The sequence below is a fragment of the Pelodiscus sinensis genome, chromosome 14 (genome assembly GCF_052426305.1).
Source record: "Pelodiscus sinensis isolate ZL-2025 chromosome 14, ASM5242630v1, whole genome shotgun sequence".
NCBI lineage: Eukaryota > Metazoa > Chordata > Testudines > Trionychidae > Pelodiscus > Pelodiscus sinensis.
Window position 1 is genome coordinate 9,307,244 of NC_143065.1, and position 16,710 is coordinate 9,323,953.

General features: G+C 41.4%; 1 protein-coding gene across 11 annotated transcripts in view; it reads left to right on the forward strand.

Moving 5' to 3' along the window:
• Window positions 1–16,710, forward strand: part of MYO9A (myosin IXA) — a 309,520-nt gene that overhangs the window by 105,015 nt on the left and 187,795 nt on the right. Inside the window, exon 1 of one of the 11 annotated variants that reach the window (XM_075897526.2) lies at window positions 7,291–7,743. The exons of the other annotated variants lie outside the window; for them this stretch is intronic. Within the exon in view, the coding sequence (XP_075753641.2) occupies window positions 7,693–7,743 (51 nt within the window). The 5' untranslated portion in view covers window positions 7,291–7,692. Of the gene's footprint in view, window positions 1–7,290; window positions 7,744–16,710 lie in introns of those variants that run through there. 11 annotated transcript variants of the gene reach the window in all.

Consider the following 16,710-nt stretch of genomic DNA (forward strand, 5'->3'; position numbering starts at 1 on the left):
GTTGTCAACTGATGCCTTTTCCATACCATGTTTTCAAGTGCTACCTTGTACTCCAGAGATTATTCCCATACTGGGATTTAGTGGAATACTTTGAATTCAGTAATAATCTTTAATTCTCTTAACAATAACAGTTTTGGGGCAGTGGCATTAAACCTGAAGGAGAACTCAGTGTAGCTCGAAAGTTTCTCTCCAACAGAAGTTGGTCCAATAAAAGATATTGCCTCACCCACGCTGTTTTTGGATTAAATCCTCCTGAAGGAAGTGTTCAAAGGGAAAATTTAACTTCAGTATGTAATCAGAGTAATGGTTTTGGTTTTTCATGGGTGTTTAATCTTATTTTTTCAGCTGCTAGTGTGTAAATTCACATAACGAGTATCTAACTGGAGGCTGAGAGTCTGGGACTAAAACAATAATCTATAAGGGGTGCTGATTGATTCTTAGGTTTTATTACCCCCCCCCCCCCATGAAACTGTGCAGTGCAAAGCAAGGTCCCTTTTACTATTTTCGTATGATGGTGCGGTTGCAGGCTTACATTCTTTTTTTCTGACCCTTTCACACTAGAATGCTTTTAAGACTAACAAGATGGTTTATTAGATGATGAGCTTTCGTGGGCCAGACCCACTTCCTCAGATCAAATAGTGGAAGAAAATAGTCACAACCATATATACCAAAGGATACAATTAAAAAAAATGAACACACATGAAAAGGACAAATCACATTTCAGAACAGAAGGGGGATGCGGGGGGGGGGGGGGGGGAGGAAGGAAGGTAAGTGTCTGTGAGTTAATGATATTAGAGGTGGGGACAGTTAGATGTCTGTGAGCTAATGGTATTAGAGGTGATAATTGGGGAAGCTATCCTGGTAATGGGTAAGATAGTTGGGGTCTTAGTCTGGTGTAGCTAACAAACACGGCTACATTTCTATTAGAATGCTTTTGTGTGGCATTTTTCACGTGGCTCGTTTTTTTCCTTTGATGAGCAGTTGAGCAATACAAATGTACAGGGTGTGATTACATGTCAGATGGACAGCCACTTGCTTTAATTAATCTTGCAATATTCTGGCACCCTAGATTTCAGCAGTCAGATCTGAAAACCAAATCAAATCTGAAAACCAAATCTGTCCCCCCAAGGAAATTATGCTTCTTGAATGGCTATGTTGGTGTTTTTTCATCTGATTCTTTGTAGAGTCATTTCCTCTTTATTTTTATTTCCAAGTAAATATTTTTTCTTTGAAGGTTAAATAACAGAGAGTTCTGGAAACTTTAATATTTGTTAATCCATAAATGAAGGACAGTTAGAATGGTATCTGGTGTTGGATTTTCTGTTGTGCTTTCTGTGACATAGGTTGTGGGTATGAGACTTGCTTCTTACATATTCTGAGAAGGAATATCCAAATTTTGTTTTAACAAGGCAACTCCTCAGGAATCCAAGGCTCACGTCTAGTTTGCTTTACGTGGAACAGGCTGCCACTTCTTTCATTGGTAGAGAAATGGCTCATGGAGATTACAAGCATGTCTGTCTTCATCCTGATCTGAGCATTCGAGGAGGACAGATTTGAAATGGATCTTGTACTCAATGAAAAACCAGTCAAATTGTTTCAGGATAAGGTTGATGTAGTCCATTGTGGTTCAGACAAAGGTGAAGAAGTCAGGATTTATGACTGCGATTTGTTTTCGTCAGTGCCTTTGTGTGACATTAAATGAATTGCCCCATCAAATGTTTGATCCTGTTTCTCAATCTATAAAATGGGTACAGAGTCTACCTCATCTGTTTAGGGTAAGAATTTGCATCTAACAAGTTTCAGTGGATTACAACTCGCTGAGCGTTTTTTGTTCATTTCATTTTAGTAACTTATTTCAATTTGACTGCTTTCACTTGCAACCACTTAAATCCTACTTTTTCTACTTAATAAAAGCCCAGTGTAATTAATTTTTACCTGGGAGGGGGCAACCACTGTGCATATCTCTTTTTCATAGATAAAGTGAGTGGACTTTATGATCTTTCTCTGTATAAAACGTTTACACAGAGTAAAATGGATTTATTTAGCGTTTTGGTCCCTTTTTGGGGGGAGAGGGGAGGGTGTTCATGTGCTGAGCTCTTGTAGCTGAACCCTTCCATTACTGAGCTGGTTCAGTGTCTGTGTTGCTCTGAAGGGGACAGTAACCCCAACCCTGTACCTTGTCTTGGGAAGACCAGGGGATCTGGCCCACCAGGACAGGGTAGTGGTGAGCCACAGAGAGCGGGAAGGTGGGTGTCCATGACATGATCAGCACACCAGGGGACAACCCTAAGGGTAGCTGTGTGATTCAACCTGTCACACAGACAGTAATTTAGAGGCAGTTAAGATGAAGCTTCAAAATCAAGTCAGACAGAGAGGGGATCACTGAAATAGTCAAAAGTTATGTTCAGTTGATTATCAGCATAAAGTGACAGATGAGGTTAAATGCAGAGAGAATTTGACTGAGAGGGCAGAAAAGAGCAGAAGGCCAAGAGCCAAGTTCTCTGTGCAGAGAGAACATCTGAAAGCCATATTGATTCCTTCTCAGTGGCTAGGGAGATGAGTTGCTTCTCTATCTAACAAGGAATGCACTACTTCTGTGTGCTGAGTATTGGAAACATTTAGGTTCCAGTTTCTTCTCAAATAGTTAGGGGTAAAAATAAAGCAGTATGTTCCGAAATATGGTCTAGAGATGAGTCATTATTTTATCATTCTAAGTTAGCATCTAAGCTAGTGCATAACATCTTCAACACTAACAAATTATTAATAGCAAACCATTAAGAGAGGAAACTGTTCATTGTGGCGTAAAGTAACATTTACATAAAACCCCGAAGTGGAATTTTACTGCACTTGGATTATAAAGCACATACTCATGTATGGAATGTAATTCATACTGGCGACTTCTTGTTTGGCAATTGACAGATTTAATTCAGATTCTAGCCCTTCGGCCACTACAAAGTTTTTGCACTGGTCTTCGCTGCTGATCAGGCTGAGAGTTGTAGGCTGTAGTTTGAGGGTGTGGACCTGGCACGTCTGAGGTCAGAAGCAGAATGCTCACTGGAGGAACACTGATGATACGGTGTAGCAAGAAGTGACATCAGCAGGTTAGTTTTTCCTGCTGTTTTTTGTTGTTGATGATCATTGCAGATATGCAGAGATCTGTCTGTCCTGAATGGGGAGTCTAAATCAACAACACTCAGTTTGACATTAGGAAAAAGATTTCCTTTTGGTATTGCCCATATTGAGGGGTTTTTCCCTACTTCTGGACTTAATTAAAATAAATAATTGGTTTTAAATCAAGCTGAGGCTGTGAGAAACAAAATGTGAAACCTTGTGATATTGGTACTTAAAACTGATAATGAACTAAATTTTAAATGCTTCATTACTTTTAAAAATGCCACAACTGAGAGGATATCGTATTTGAATTTCACAAAATCTGCAATAGGCGAAAGTTTGAAAACTATGGCCTTATCCCACAAAAACAGGGTATATACTTGTACTTGTCCATCTTCTGACTTGAGTGAGACTATTCATGTGCTTTGAGTTAAGCCTGTGCTTAAATTTTTGCAGCATTAGGCTCTAAATTGTATCTTCACTTACAGCAATTCTTAATGGCATAACTTGCTTAGTGTTAACACTGGAATCAGTAGTTATTTTGACATGTACATAACACAGCTGTGAACTTTTATATACACATAGGGCAAAAGTTAGGCTCCTAAAAACATGATTAAGAACCTTTAGTGGCAAGTTTCAAAAGGATGTGATTTAATAGTGCAAGTCCCATTGATTTCAAATTAGCAAAGGCTGAAGGTGAGAGATTTTCATCTTTCTTGTCTTATTAAAATTTCAGTAGATCTGAAGATGGTGTTCATTACAAATTTAGGACAGAGAATTTCCTTATCAATTGTGATCTGGAGTTTGTGTCATTGTCAATATCAGTGAGGCCTCAAGCTTGTCTGTTTCAGAACTGATCAACATTTTAAGCGTGAAACTTCTAGGTGGCAAAAGTACAAAATGTGTGTCGTCTTCTGAATCTGCAAGAATGAGTTGCGGATTTCCGCATTGACATATATAGATGTGGAAGCCCTCAGATGTAAAGCTAATTTGGATACCTGTGAGTTTGCAGGGCTTTAAAAATACATACAATCTGGAATTCTAGTATCAACTGGGAAATTAAAGGGAAAAGTACAAAGCATCAAATCTAGCAATATAAGATTCTTCAATAGGAAGAAAAGATACTAGCAGTGTGATTTTTTTTGTATAATATAAAAAAATTAAATGATTTAAATTAAAATTAAGATTTTAAATTGTTTTTAATATTTTTAATATATTATTTTTCATGTATTAGAAAAATCAGGACTTCAATCCACCTGGCTATAATCCCTCCTCTACTTAGAGCTTTGCATCTGTCTGTGTATCTGTACCTCAGTCCATTTGTTCAAGAACTCCTCCTAAATTGCAAGAGCTAGACCCACCAAATTTGGTTTGCAGCCGCCTCTCCTGCTAATGTAAAGCAAGGTCAGGGCTTGGTTGTGCCAGGGCAATGGGAGGTGCGTGGAATGGGATAGTTTCCTATCACAATGAAAGGGAGGGGTTATACTTACGAATGACCATGGAGGCAGCCAGGGAGCAGCCACTGGCTGGCTGCACAGCTCCTATCACCCCAGGCTGGCCCTGGGGGGCAGCCACCCACCATAGGGATGTTAAATTGGAGTTACCAAGCTATACAATTAGTTGATAGGACCGGGCCACCTGCACTACAGCGCTGCATTTTAAATGTGTTAAGAGCCACTGGGCTCTTAATACATTTAAAATGCAGAGGCCCAGCATGCGCGCGAGCTGGGACTGCTCGGTCCCTGCTCAAGCTGAGTCCAGCAGCTCCTGTTCGTGGCAGCTAGGGCTGGCTCTGGGCAGGGGCTGGGGAAAGCAGCCCCTGTCTGCATCCAGTCCTGGCTGCCGTGAACAGAGTAAGGGTGTTAAGGACTAGTCGACTATCCAATAAGCAAATGCTTATCGGATACTCAGTTGACTAGTCGATTCTCCCCTCCCTCCCCTTGCTGCCTCTGTCAGGTAGAGGCAGCAAAGGGGGTGGGGAAGAAGGGGTACCTCAAAGCAACAGCATTGCACAGCTGAGCCAGGCATCAGCTGTGCGGAGCTGCCGCTTTGAAACCCCAAGGCGGCGTTTCAAAAGGCAGCCATGGCTCAGCTGTGCGGTGCTGCCCCTTTAAAACGCCAAAGCGCGGTGGAGCTTGGGATCAGCTGGGGAGTCCATGGCGGGCTCCATGGCACTGCCCCCTTTGAAATGCCGAGGCCCCATGGACTCTATGGCTTTGAAATGCACAAGAGCCCATGCTGAGGACTCTTGTACATTCCAAAGCAGGCACCTGCATGCAGCCCGGACTCAGTGGGACTTCCCACTGGCTCCGGAATTCCGCATCCTCCTTTGAAATGTACAATAGCCCCTGCTGGGAGCAATGTGGAAGTGCCTATCGACTAGTCGAGTAGTCGATGGAAATTCCATCGATTCCTTGACTAGTCAATTAACCGCAATTTAACATCCTTAGAACAGAGGCTGCTCTGGCACCAGCTCTGGGGCAGCTCCCTACTGGGACCCCTGTGGATAGGGGCTGCTTCGCAGCAATCTTCCCTATCCTCCCCTGTTGCTTCTGATAGATGCAGCAATGGGGGAGGGTAGGTGGCATCTCTAATGCATAGCTTACCTCCTCTTCCCTGCATGTCAGCTAAGTCTTTGCTGAAGCATAGCCTAGGGGTCTATATATTCAGGGATTTAGAAACATTTTACAAAGAGTTCAACTTCAGGGTTTTGAATACAAAAGCCCTAAATGTAGGTGTTACTGTCAGCTTCAAAACCGAATTACTAACAAGTCTTAGTAAACAAACATTTACTAAACTGCTGCAAACATTATTTGAAATGCTTCTTACATAACTTTTAAAACAAATTATTGGAGAGTAAAGCTACCAATACTCCTTCGTATACAAACTCCACAGCGGCGCTGCTGGCACCCCAACAGTGTTCAGCATAAATGTCGCTTAGGCCTGAGTACAAACTCATTCTTCTGATCATCTTTTTTCACAGATGGCTTCCTCAGTCTGTAGTGCAGGCTGCGGTTAGTGTGTGTCACCTGGATTATTTCTTCAGAGTACGAAATGAATTGCAGCATCACTTGGTGCCTTTCCAGACACTTGTCAGCAGACACAGTCTGCGGGCTCCTCATAGCTAACAGTGTCCCAGTTCCACTTGTGAAACAGGGAAATCTAGTCTGTATTCAAAATGGTGTAGGAATTGGGATCAGTAAATAAAATATCCATTCCCTGGAATGTTGTCCTGCTTTGCCTTTCCCCCACTCCAGCAAGCCCAGGGGGAGTCTAGCAGATTTGCAACCTCTCACCTCACTGAGTTTGGCCTTCGTTTTCTACTAAGGGAGACAAACTCACAGTTGAAAGCAGCTGATAGCGGGGTGTAGTTTTCATAGGCTCTGTAATCTCTAAGGGTGACACATGCTTCCTCTTGGCGCCATAAAATGCCCTATAATGCACCATATGTTATTCTGGTAAGTGGAGCTGGAATTATTCACCTATATTGAAAATGCTGCAGGTGTAGGGATTTAACTTTGACATCAAACACATCTCTTAGAACGCAGGGTTCATCTGCTGTCTGTAAGAGTATCTTTAACTCTTATGTTTACAGCCTTCCCTTTGTATCAGAGGCAACAGCGTGGGAGGGGGCGGGGGGAAGGTGACTCCATGGGAGCTGGTATGCACAGGGAGCCGGTTTAAAAGCCAGCTCCCCATGCGCGCTGGCTCCCACAGTCACCCCCCACATGTAAATGTGTAACCACTGGAAAATTCAGCAGTTACATGTTTACAACCCCCCCCCCCCCCACCCGTCGGACTTTTGACATCACTAATCACCAGGCTACTGCACCCTACAACAGCCCATATTTACCATTCTGTCTCAGCTAACCCATAGGGGAGTCACTCAGAACCACTCCCAACAAACACAAGTATGCTTTATTTCTCATATAAACTTGGTAAGGGGAGAGAAACAGACTTAAAACACCGAACACATTTCCTGGTACCTAATGCTTAATCTTTCCTTACCAGTTTAGGTAATCCTTAATTTAAGATAGCCTCTTTTACTGAGATCAGCTTGCATTTCTTCAGACCCCACTACTGTGTCTTCCTCTGTCTAATCTGTAGAGATTGTTTTGTTTCCTGCTTGCCTTACAGTAAGTGGGCAATCATCTAGTACATACATATTCATAAAGGTAAAACAGATGTGTCCCTTGTTTGTCACAATATTAAATAAGATACAAAGAGAAGGCAGAGACATTTCCTTTCTCCCAATTTCTATTTTAGGACTAGAGCTGAGCCTCTTTCTCTTTAGGTTCCTGAATCAGGAAAGTATCCCTGCTTAGGAAGGGTTCTTGATCATATGATTAAGTTAAGCATATGCTTTAGTGCTTTGAGTGAGAAATGTGCCCCTCGGCTTCTGTAAAAAGGGAAACTTTTAAATGGATAAAGGAATCCCAGAAGTACAAAACTGATTGGTAAAAACAAGGAGGAGTCTTGTGGCATCTTAAAGACCAACAATTTTATAAAATGAAATAAAACGGGACGCCTCTTTATTTTTGCTGAAACAGAATAACACGGCCACCCCTCTGAGACTGATCAATGGTTACCATAGAGGAGAGAGATTCGGATGGAACAAAATACTTATTGCTGGTAAGAGATCTGCACAGAAGATCAAACAGTCCTAGTTAGCTTATAGAACTGATTTACCTGAATCAGCTGACTGGTAAGTCTCCTAAAAGATTGTGTACTTACATTAATGGCAAAAAAACTGAGTACCTGAACTGATTTATTGAATGATGCCAGTTTTTTTGTGGTTGACTGAGGCACACAGCAGGTCATGTAAATTTGAGGTTCTTTATTCAAGTGAGTCACTTACAATGAAGGCAAAACTGAAATCAGCTCCAATTCTTTGTTCCATAATTAGGCCTCATTTTCCCCATATGTAAAGTGATTTAATATGCTTTGAACATTTATAATCTGTCATAGCTACCTTATATTTTAGCTTGTTATGAAGGCTTCATTTGATAACTGTTGCTCAGCCCTAGAAAAACTGATCTTTTTTTTTTTTTAAGTGTGTGGTGGCCTTGAAATAGGTTTTTTGCTGTGGTTACCAAGCAGGTTTTTTGTGTGGATTTTAACCTTAAGATGTTTTAGTTGACTTAAACTAATTAAACTAGCATGGTAATAATAAGAAATACAAGAGAAAACACTGCTCAAAAGACATGCATTCTTAATCTTCCTCATGGTGACCCAGACAACGTTCATACAGGTTTTACCACTGTAGTTCGGCACTCTCAGGACCTGACTGATGCTGAACCAGAGAATTTGCTGAACCATGGGAGGTCAATATTGTCTAGAGCAGTGGTCACCAACCAGTGGATCGAGATCTTCTGGAAGATCTTGGAGCATCTGACTGGTGATTTTGACTGGTTTGTCCAAGAGGCTACCAAGCATAGCACTTCAGCTGCCTCTCCGCACTGCTGCACAGCTCTTACCTTTTGCCTTGGAGCTCCTGCCCCGCCCCCTGGGATCCTCCTGCTTGCAGTACAGAGCAGGGAAGGGAGAGGAAGGGCGCTGTTGTCAGGGTTCCCACTCTTCCACCCTGTATTCTATCTCTACGGAACGGGGGAGGGGAGTACAACAGGGCTTGGGATGGAGGGAGTTTGCTGGCTGCTTTTGAGAGTGGTGCAGGGCCAGGGCAGGGGTTAGCCTGCCCAGCCCCACTATGCCACCACCCAGGAGTCAACAGAGTCCAGCTGGAGCCAGCTCCAAACCCCTGCCCCAGTCATGAACCCCCTCCTGCACCCCAAGGCCTTGCCCTACCCCTGAGCCACCTGTACCCAAACTCCCGTATAGAGCCTGTACCCTGAACCCCCTCCTGCACCCCAGCTCCATGCCCCAGGCTCAGTTGAAAGCCTCTCACACTCCAAATCCCTTAGCCCAAGACCGGAGCCTGTTGCCCCTGCCTAGTGTAAGAATGGGGCAGGGAGGACTGAGTGAGCAGGAAGAAGGAAGGAGGCGGGGCAAGGTTTTTGAGATCATACATGGCACTTAAATTCAAAAAGTGATCTTGTGCTTAAAAAGACCACTGGTCTTTCAGCATTACCAACAGTTCCACTGCTTACTGGGCTCTTAGAAGATATTTAGGAGTAAATTAGAGCTAAATAACCATATAGAACAGAGAGAGCCAGAACTTCTGACTTTAAACAAACTTTATGGAGCCATGGGAAACTTGGCCACAGCCATAAGTGGACGTCTGGCCAACTAATATCATTCCAGACCATGGACGTTGCCGGTTTAGAGAGTGCCAGACTACAACAGAGGTTCAACCTGCATTTTATAGTTGTTTTAACTTAGTATTTTTCCTGTAATAGGATGCTGCATGTTTGAATGTCACATACTGGCTGATTTTCTCTGACAATTTACTTTATCAGTCTGAAACTTGCTTAAAATACTTGCTGTGTTTTATATTAAGAGGAATACTGGCTTTCTCTCATAATGGTGCAGGCACATCATGAAGGCTATGCTGATGCTGAGAATAGGATGAGTATATAATTTTAGCCCAAAGAACCCAACCAATGACATGTTTGTACCCCGTGGCCCAACCCTGCAAATATTAATTAGTGATTTTGATCTGTTTTTATAAGATGCCCTTCCACCCCGCGAGTCAGAACACAAGCAAAACCAATCACATCCATGTAAGAACTCTAATGTTGTGAAAATTTATATTTTTATTCAGAAAAAAATCCCATACATAATTTTCATATTTGCTGTTTTTTTAATTTCCCTGCCTCGCAGAAGAATTTACATCAATATAACCTATATGTAAAAGATTTTTATACTCAAAATATTAGCATCTAATTTCAGTCGGTTGAATGAAAGCCCTAAGATCAAAGATCTTGTTCTACCTATTAGGAAATGGGTTTTGCAGCACTGCAACTATGTTCATATGAGACATTACTGCATGGCAAGCTGGTATATTGTAGTTTCATGCTCTGTCTTGCAGAGCAGTAATTTGCCATGTAGACAAGCTTTGAAAAGGGTTATAACTGTATAGAAGGGGAATGACTGGAGTGCTAGGTGATTAGGGAGGATGCCTTGTTTTATTGAGCAATCATTAGATGTAGGAGAGGGGAAAGGTGGATTTGTGAACTGTTAGAGGATTTGGTTTGCTAAAATCCAGGCTTTCTGGAGTGGCTCTGTATAAGGTTAGCTTGCGCTTTGCTCCTTCTTAGTTCTGAATCACTAGGTGATTGTAATTTTTGTCAGCAGAACATAATTACAGTTGGAATATGGCCAGGATTCCAGGGTTAAGATAAGTGTCTTACAATAAGTATCATGGAAGTGAACCTCTGTTCTTCTCTTCTCCCCACTAGTGTAGTGTTGTGGCAGAGTGATAGTCCTGAAAAGCTCCCACGTCTTCAATTCATTTTCAGGGGATTTCTCATGGAACTTACAAGGCTTTAGTGAAAAAACAGAGTAGCTAATGTTTGAACAAAGAAGTTCCCTTGGGTTAGAATGTATTCCTTGAAAGCAGAGTAGATGAGATTGGGCACTTTTTCCGTGCCATACTGCTTTTGTTTTCTTGCACTGTGGATCAAGCATTTACATTGCTTGTTTTATTGTGGTGTGATTTTTGTCATACTTTTCGGATGGAGAATATAGTGTTTTGATGTCACAACAAATGAATAATTGAGTGATGTATTAAAATGTCCCTTCAAGGAGGATGATTGATATAGAATCGTCTTTTGTTGCTGGCAGGATGTTAAGCAGACGGCTCCCTATCATTCCTGTAGGCCCTAGTCCAGTGACTTAAACTGTAGCTGCCTGCTCTAAGGCATAGGTGATGTGGCAGAATATGAGTCCTTCAGGAACATGAAAGAATAGTTTGGAAAAAGTCCAGAGTTAAGCCATCTTTTCCATGATGTTACCTCTACAAACATTAAGCTACACCATTAATGAATAGTTTAAAGCGTTTCATTCTGTAACTCTTACGTGCTCTCACAAACAAATCTTGCAATTCATACAAGTGTGCCAGTAGTTTAGGGTAAAAACATTGATGCTAAAGTTAAAAAATTAAAACATACTGAGGTGTGGAATTGCATAGGGAAGGAACTTAGTTTGAACACTCAGTAAGCTTACAGTGATGTTTAATGCGTGTTAGTTCTTGTGGGCTCATATTCTAGAATTGATTAGTAAAGACATATTTTTTTATTCCCCCCTTCATCATGTCACTGCAGAGAATATTTAACATGTATTCATGCATAAGTTTCACTCTGTGGAGTAGGAAAGCATCGGGTCTAACCACAACTGTAGCAGCACTCTTGAGAATCAGCTTCCTCATTTGCACCCCTCATTGTTTGGTGGTCAGGGGCCAAAGAGGAAAAAATTGCTGTCCTTCCTGCATAGCGGTATAGTGCATGTATCCCCTCTGGACAGGAGTGTGTGGTTCTGTATATGTCTGCAAGAGCACCTTACCAGCGAGTGCTTTGGCTGCAGATGCTTACTAGGCACAGTCAGATCAGAGATCCCAGGTCATTTTAGGGCACAATGGAGATTAAGGGGTCAAAGTTCCAGTTAATCTTTAGGATCCCTCCATAGAATGGAGAGGAGGAGAACAAGGCTTCCTCTGAGCCTTTATACATGGCCTTACTTGGTTAGCGGTCTGTAAAATAGCCTTTCTGGAAGCTATTAGTGTGTCAAAAGGGTTAAGGAATTGGTCGCTCTTTCTTGTCAGAATCTGTGTCTGGCTTTTGCAGGAAGATAAGGAAAAATTTATAGAATGCTGCCTAATATTTCAGAAAAGTTAATTTTGAATTGCATAGGGTCCAGCTGACTAAGCTGTTGTCTTTTCCCCGAATCCTCCCTTTCACATGGAGACTTTTCAGCATACACTGGTCCTAATTAGAGCACTGAAGTCCTATTTGCATGTGACTGACAACCTTTGGTCCTTTTCAAGGGAGGAAAAAGCCAGAGGGGAGAGAGTGATACTCCTAGGTTAAAACTAGTAATACAGCTAGATTCTAGAATATTACTTAGTAAAGGGGTATGTCTATGCTGTTGAGAGATGGGGCTAACTCCAGTAGGGTCCTGGCTACTTCTTGGACTGAAAAGCAGGGATCATTAAGTGAGTTATACCCAAATAACCGTGGCAAATGACCTGTACTTCTGTGCAGCAAAGGCAAAACCCTACAAGGGTCACTGCCCATCTGACTTTGGAAAATTCCTTCCCAACTCCACAAATGGCAGTCTGTTAGACCCTGAGCATGTAAACGAGAACTAACCAGCCAAGAACCTGAGAGAAGGCTTGGTGCCACCTCACATCCCTGGCCCACCTCTGCCAGTGTTCCATCTCCAGCTGTGGCGTCTCTTCTATGTTCTCATTAATTACAAAACTGAGTGTAATTGTGGTAAGAGAGGGAAATACCTGTTCCTATGGGAGGGGAAGGAGCAGCCTATTCCTCTTGTATGGTCTTCCTTTGCAAAGTCAAAGTATAAGGTTAGGCCAAAATTCTTCTTTGTAAGTGTTATGTACCAATAGCATATAATTGGTCAGACTCTGGTGCCTTTGTGATAACATACAGGATGCTTGCCGTGATAAAGTTGCATTAAGGATTTACCTGTTTAACAAAGTGTTTTCAGTATCTTCTTATAGCCTTTAGGGTCATATTCTTTGTAATATTTGTAATCTGCTAACTTTAAAAGTATATAGTATAAAAATGCTAATCTAATAAAAAAAATCCTGTAAACAATAAATAAAAGCGAATATAATAATATCCATCACCCGCCTATTAGTATTCATTGTATAAAAATTAACATTGCTAAGTAATTTAAAAAAAATAGTAATAAACATGTAAATTAACATACTAAAATAAATTGAAAATTGTAACTGTTGCCAAATCATTGCACTCAAAATGTTGTATTGAGGGTCTAAGGTAAATCTGCATTGGCAATAAAGTGGTCTGTTTACTCCATCTGCTCTTGGGTTGCCTGTTTCTTCTCTAACATTAAGATTGTCTGTTTGTTAGAAGAGACATCTATATAGCTATAAAGACAAGTTGTGCACAGGTAGTCATGTAGATTAGGAGTATAATCCATGAAATCTAAATGGAGGAAGAAAAAAACAAACCAGCAATTTGGATTGTAAAGCACACCATAGGAAAGAACAGGAGTAGTTCTTTGGCATGTTTGAGACTAACAAAATAGGAAGGAAGTGAGTGTACACACAAACGTGATTAAGACTCTCTGAACATGTCAGCATGCAAATGGGTTGAAAAGGAAAGCAGTGGTTTTCAATGTTAAAAATAATTTGAATGTGGTAAAATATTTTCTAATTTTCCTTTTGTAGAGATAGCAGTGACAGGTCAGTTTCTGTTTCTAATCTTTGGGTTAGTTGTGAGGCACGAACAGTCTTAGAGGTGTCAACTTTTCTTCGCAGACTTTAATTGTATATTTTGCCCAAGCAGTATTTTAATGGTAAGGTAGCTGCTTTGTTCCAAATGACCTTTTCCCCTAACTATTGCACTAATGTTCAGAACTGATGTTTGTTATAAGTGTCATATTGTTAATTTGTGCAACTAGTAAAATCATGGTCCAGCTATAAAAAATACGTAGTTCTTTCTTACTGACTTTCCTTACAGAGCCTTCTTATTCTTAGCAAATGTCGTGAACACAATGAAGTTTCCAATGTGAGTTTTGTAAAGATATTTACTGCACACAGTCCAAGCTTTAAGAATCTAGTGCCTTCCAAAATCCTGAAGTACCTTCCAGCTGGGCTGGCTCCTCACGGCAAGACTGTCACGATCCTGCTCCCCGGAGGGAGCTTGTGGGCCAGATTGTAGGGTGTGACCGGCTGGATGTGGCCCACAAGATATAGTTTGCCCCCCTCTGATCTAAGTGCAACTCATGAAATCAGCATGTTGAATAACTGCCAATGATGAAGATTCACACAACCTGGAAAAATTACCTCTAATAATGGACTTCAGGCTTTCTGAATGATGAGGCTAGGCTGCACTGGTGGGCCTGCAATCCTGACTTGTTCTACTTACGTCCTTGAGAATAAGAAAATGCAAATGACTTCAAGAGATTTTCGATTAGCTCTTTGTGTGCTTTCCAGTTTCGATTAAAGCCCCTCTCAGTGCATCTACCAGGGCTGCAGAGACTAAGGCTATGTCTACACTGCTGTTTCATCGTTAAAACTTTTGTTGTCAGGAGAGCTGTCTCCTGGCGACAGAGCAGCTACAATGCATACCGTACTACCAAGCAGCTGTCGCTATACCAATTAAGCTGTGTCTGCTCTAAGCGACAGGAGAGAGTTTTATAGCCCAACAGTCTCTTGGTTTATGATTAGGGCCTACAGGTTCTAGATACTATAAATAGTGATAATTCCAGTGTAGAAACTTCATTCTTTCTCACACATTAATAGTGTGAACAGTATATTTGCCTTTTGAGTTTCATGCGCAGTAAAGATAGCTAGGTAAATCAGTGCTGGCACTTATTCTATATGAAAAACTGAATTGTCACAGATGTCTTAATGCACCTCACACTGTGCGCTAAAAGCCCTTCTGATTCCACCTCAGGAATAGGTTGACATGATGTAATAAAGCCTCTTTCGCCTTTCTTCTGCATCCTCTCCAATCTGGCATTCACTCCTTCCACTGAAATTGTCTTAATAAAAGTAATTAGTAACACATTCTTCTCAATATCTCCTGGCACACACAGAAGATCAGTTGCTTCACTTTGGCTCTATTTGTTGGACAACTTCTTCCTTTTCTTGCTGATCATTCCTTTAATATTACATTTTGGTAGAATTCTTCTCTTCTTCCTTTCTCCTGCTGTCGTCTTTTCCCTCCTGGACCCAATGCTCTTTTTGTGATGGTACTGCCTGGAATGCAGTACCAGCACCTCCAGTCAGAGCTCAACAACTTTTCCCCTGCAGTACCAGCACTTTTTGTTTAAAACAAACAAACAAAAAAACACACCACACCAACCCATTACTGCCTGGACCCATTTCTGGAAGACTGGGTGTCTCATCGTTTCTCTGTCCCCTTTTCACACACCAATTTCAGGTTCTGAATGAACAAACTACGATTTTGTACCAAAATTCAGTTCTGATGATTGATAAATGAATGCTTTTAAACATTAGAGAAAGGAAAGATTCCAAAGGTCTCTTCTAGTGCTTGGAGAGCTTCAGATTTCAGATAAGATACAGAACTGATAGACAGGAAAAAGTTCAGTGATAGAATTCTGGGTTGTTCCCACAGGTTGCTGGAGAGCGGTGGGAAAGAGATGCTAAAGGATAATGAGAGGTAGGAGAAAACCCTAGAGAGAACAATGTCTCAAAAGCCCGAGAAGGATAATACGTCAGAGAGGATACATGTTGAAAATAACAGAAGGAGAAGGGAGTAGAGGGTCCGAGACTTAGCCAGGGAGGGGTTGCTAGAGAATTTAGCAAGAGTGGCTTCAGTAGAGTTGGGGTGGGCAGAAGCCAGTTGGAAAGGAATTAAAGTGGTGATGGGCAATCTAGGCTAGCAAGTGTTCCACATGAGCATTTGTAACCAAGACAGTCTCCTGGGATAGGGTAGTTTTGCTCACTGTGCTTGCATACCTAGAATTTCAGTGTGCGCCAACTTTTCATGGCAGTGATTGGCCTGGATATAGGAGGAGGGCACAGCTCCCACAATCAGTGTTGTGTGCAATCAACATGCACTTCACATCCCTCGCTTTACATGCGTGTCGTTTTAATAATATCAGTAGGAAAAAAACTTCATGGAAACCGGCAGAATCTGACAACCCCGCATTGACAGCAGTAAACAAAATGTCTCCTGGGCCACACATAGAACCCCAATGGGCTGCAAGTGGCCCGCCACAGGTTGCCCACCACTGAATTAAAGGCAAACTGAGTGGGAGGAAATCTGTGCCCATACAATACGCTTGGAGAGCAAGGGATGGTTCTGTAGTTGGGGAAGCAGGTAGGGTGGAAGGATAGGGTTTTGATGTGGTGTTTTGTTCTGTTTTTTGGAGGATATGGAAGACCTAGTCCTAGTTATGAAAAGGAGCTAAAAGACAATGAGAGGCTGCAAGGAATTTGAGAGTAGGGATTAGCTGGGGGTAATGGAGATAAGCAGAAGTGATGGGGTCAATGGAATAGAGTGTGGGGGAAATCTCAAATGTGCATGTGTCGAGCTTTGACTCATCAGCGTTCACCAAAAGCTCATCCATTTTTTCACCTGTTAAAGTTCCTTGTTAGATTTTTATTTAAATCCATTTCCTACAATTTTTTTTAAATCCAACTCCTGCAATTTTTAGTGCCAGTCCCATATGTTTTTTTTTTTTCTTAAAACCTTAGCTTCTGGAATCATGATTCTATGAGAATTTCAGCTTTCGTTGCAAAAGCATAATTTTTTTTAGTTCTTCTGCTTGTGGGGAAAAAGTTTCAAAACATGAACCAGAAACACTCAAAACCCAAATGGCAATAAAAAAAGCTTTTTTTTAAAAAAAAACAAAAAAAAACAACTCATGATATTAACTATTAATGTAATCCTTTTTTGTGACCAGACTCATGATTTTTGAACATTTCAGGTTGACAACACTGAATTTTCTGTAAACCTTTTCAGT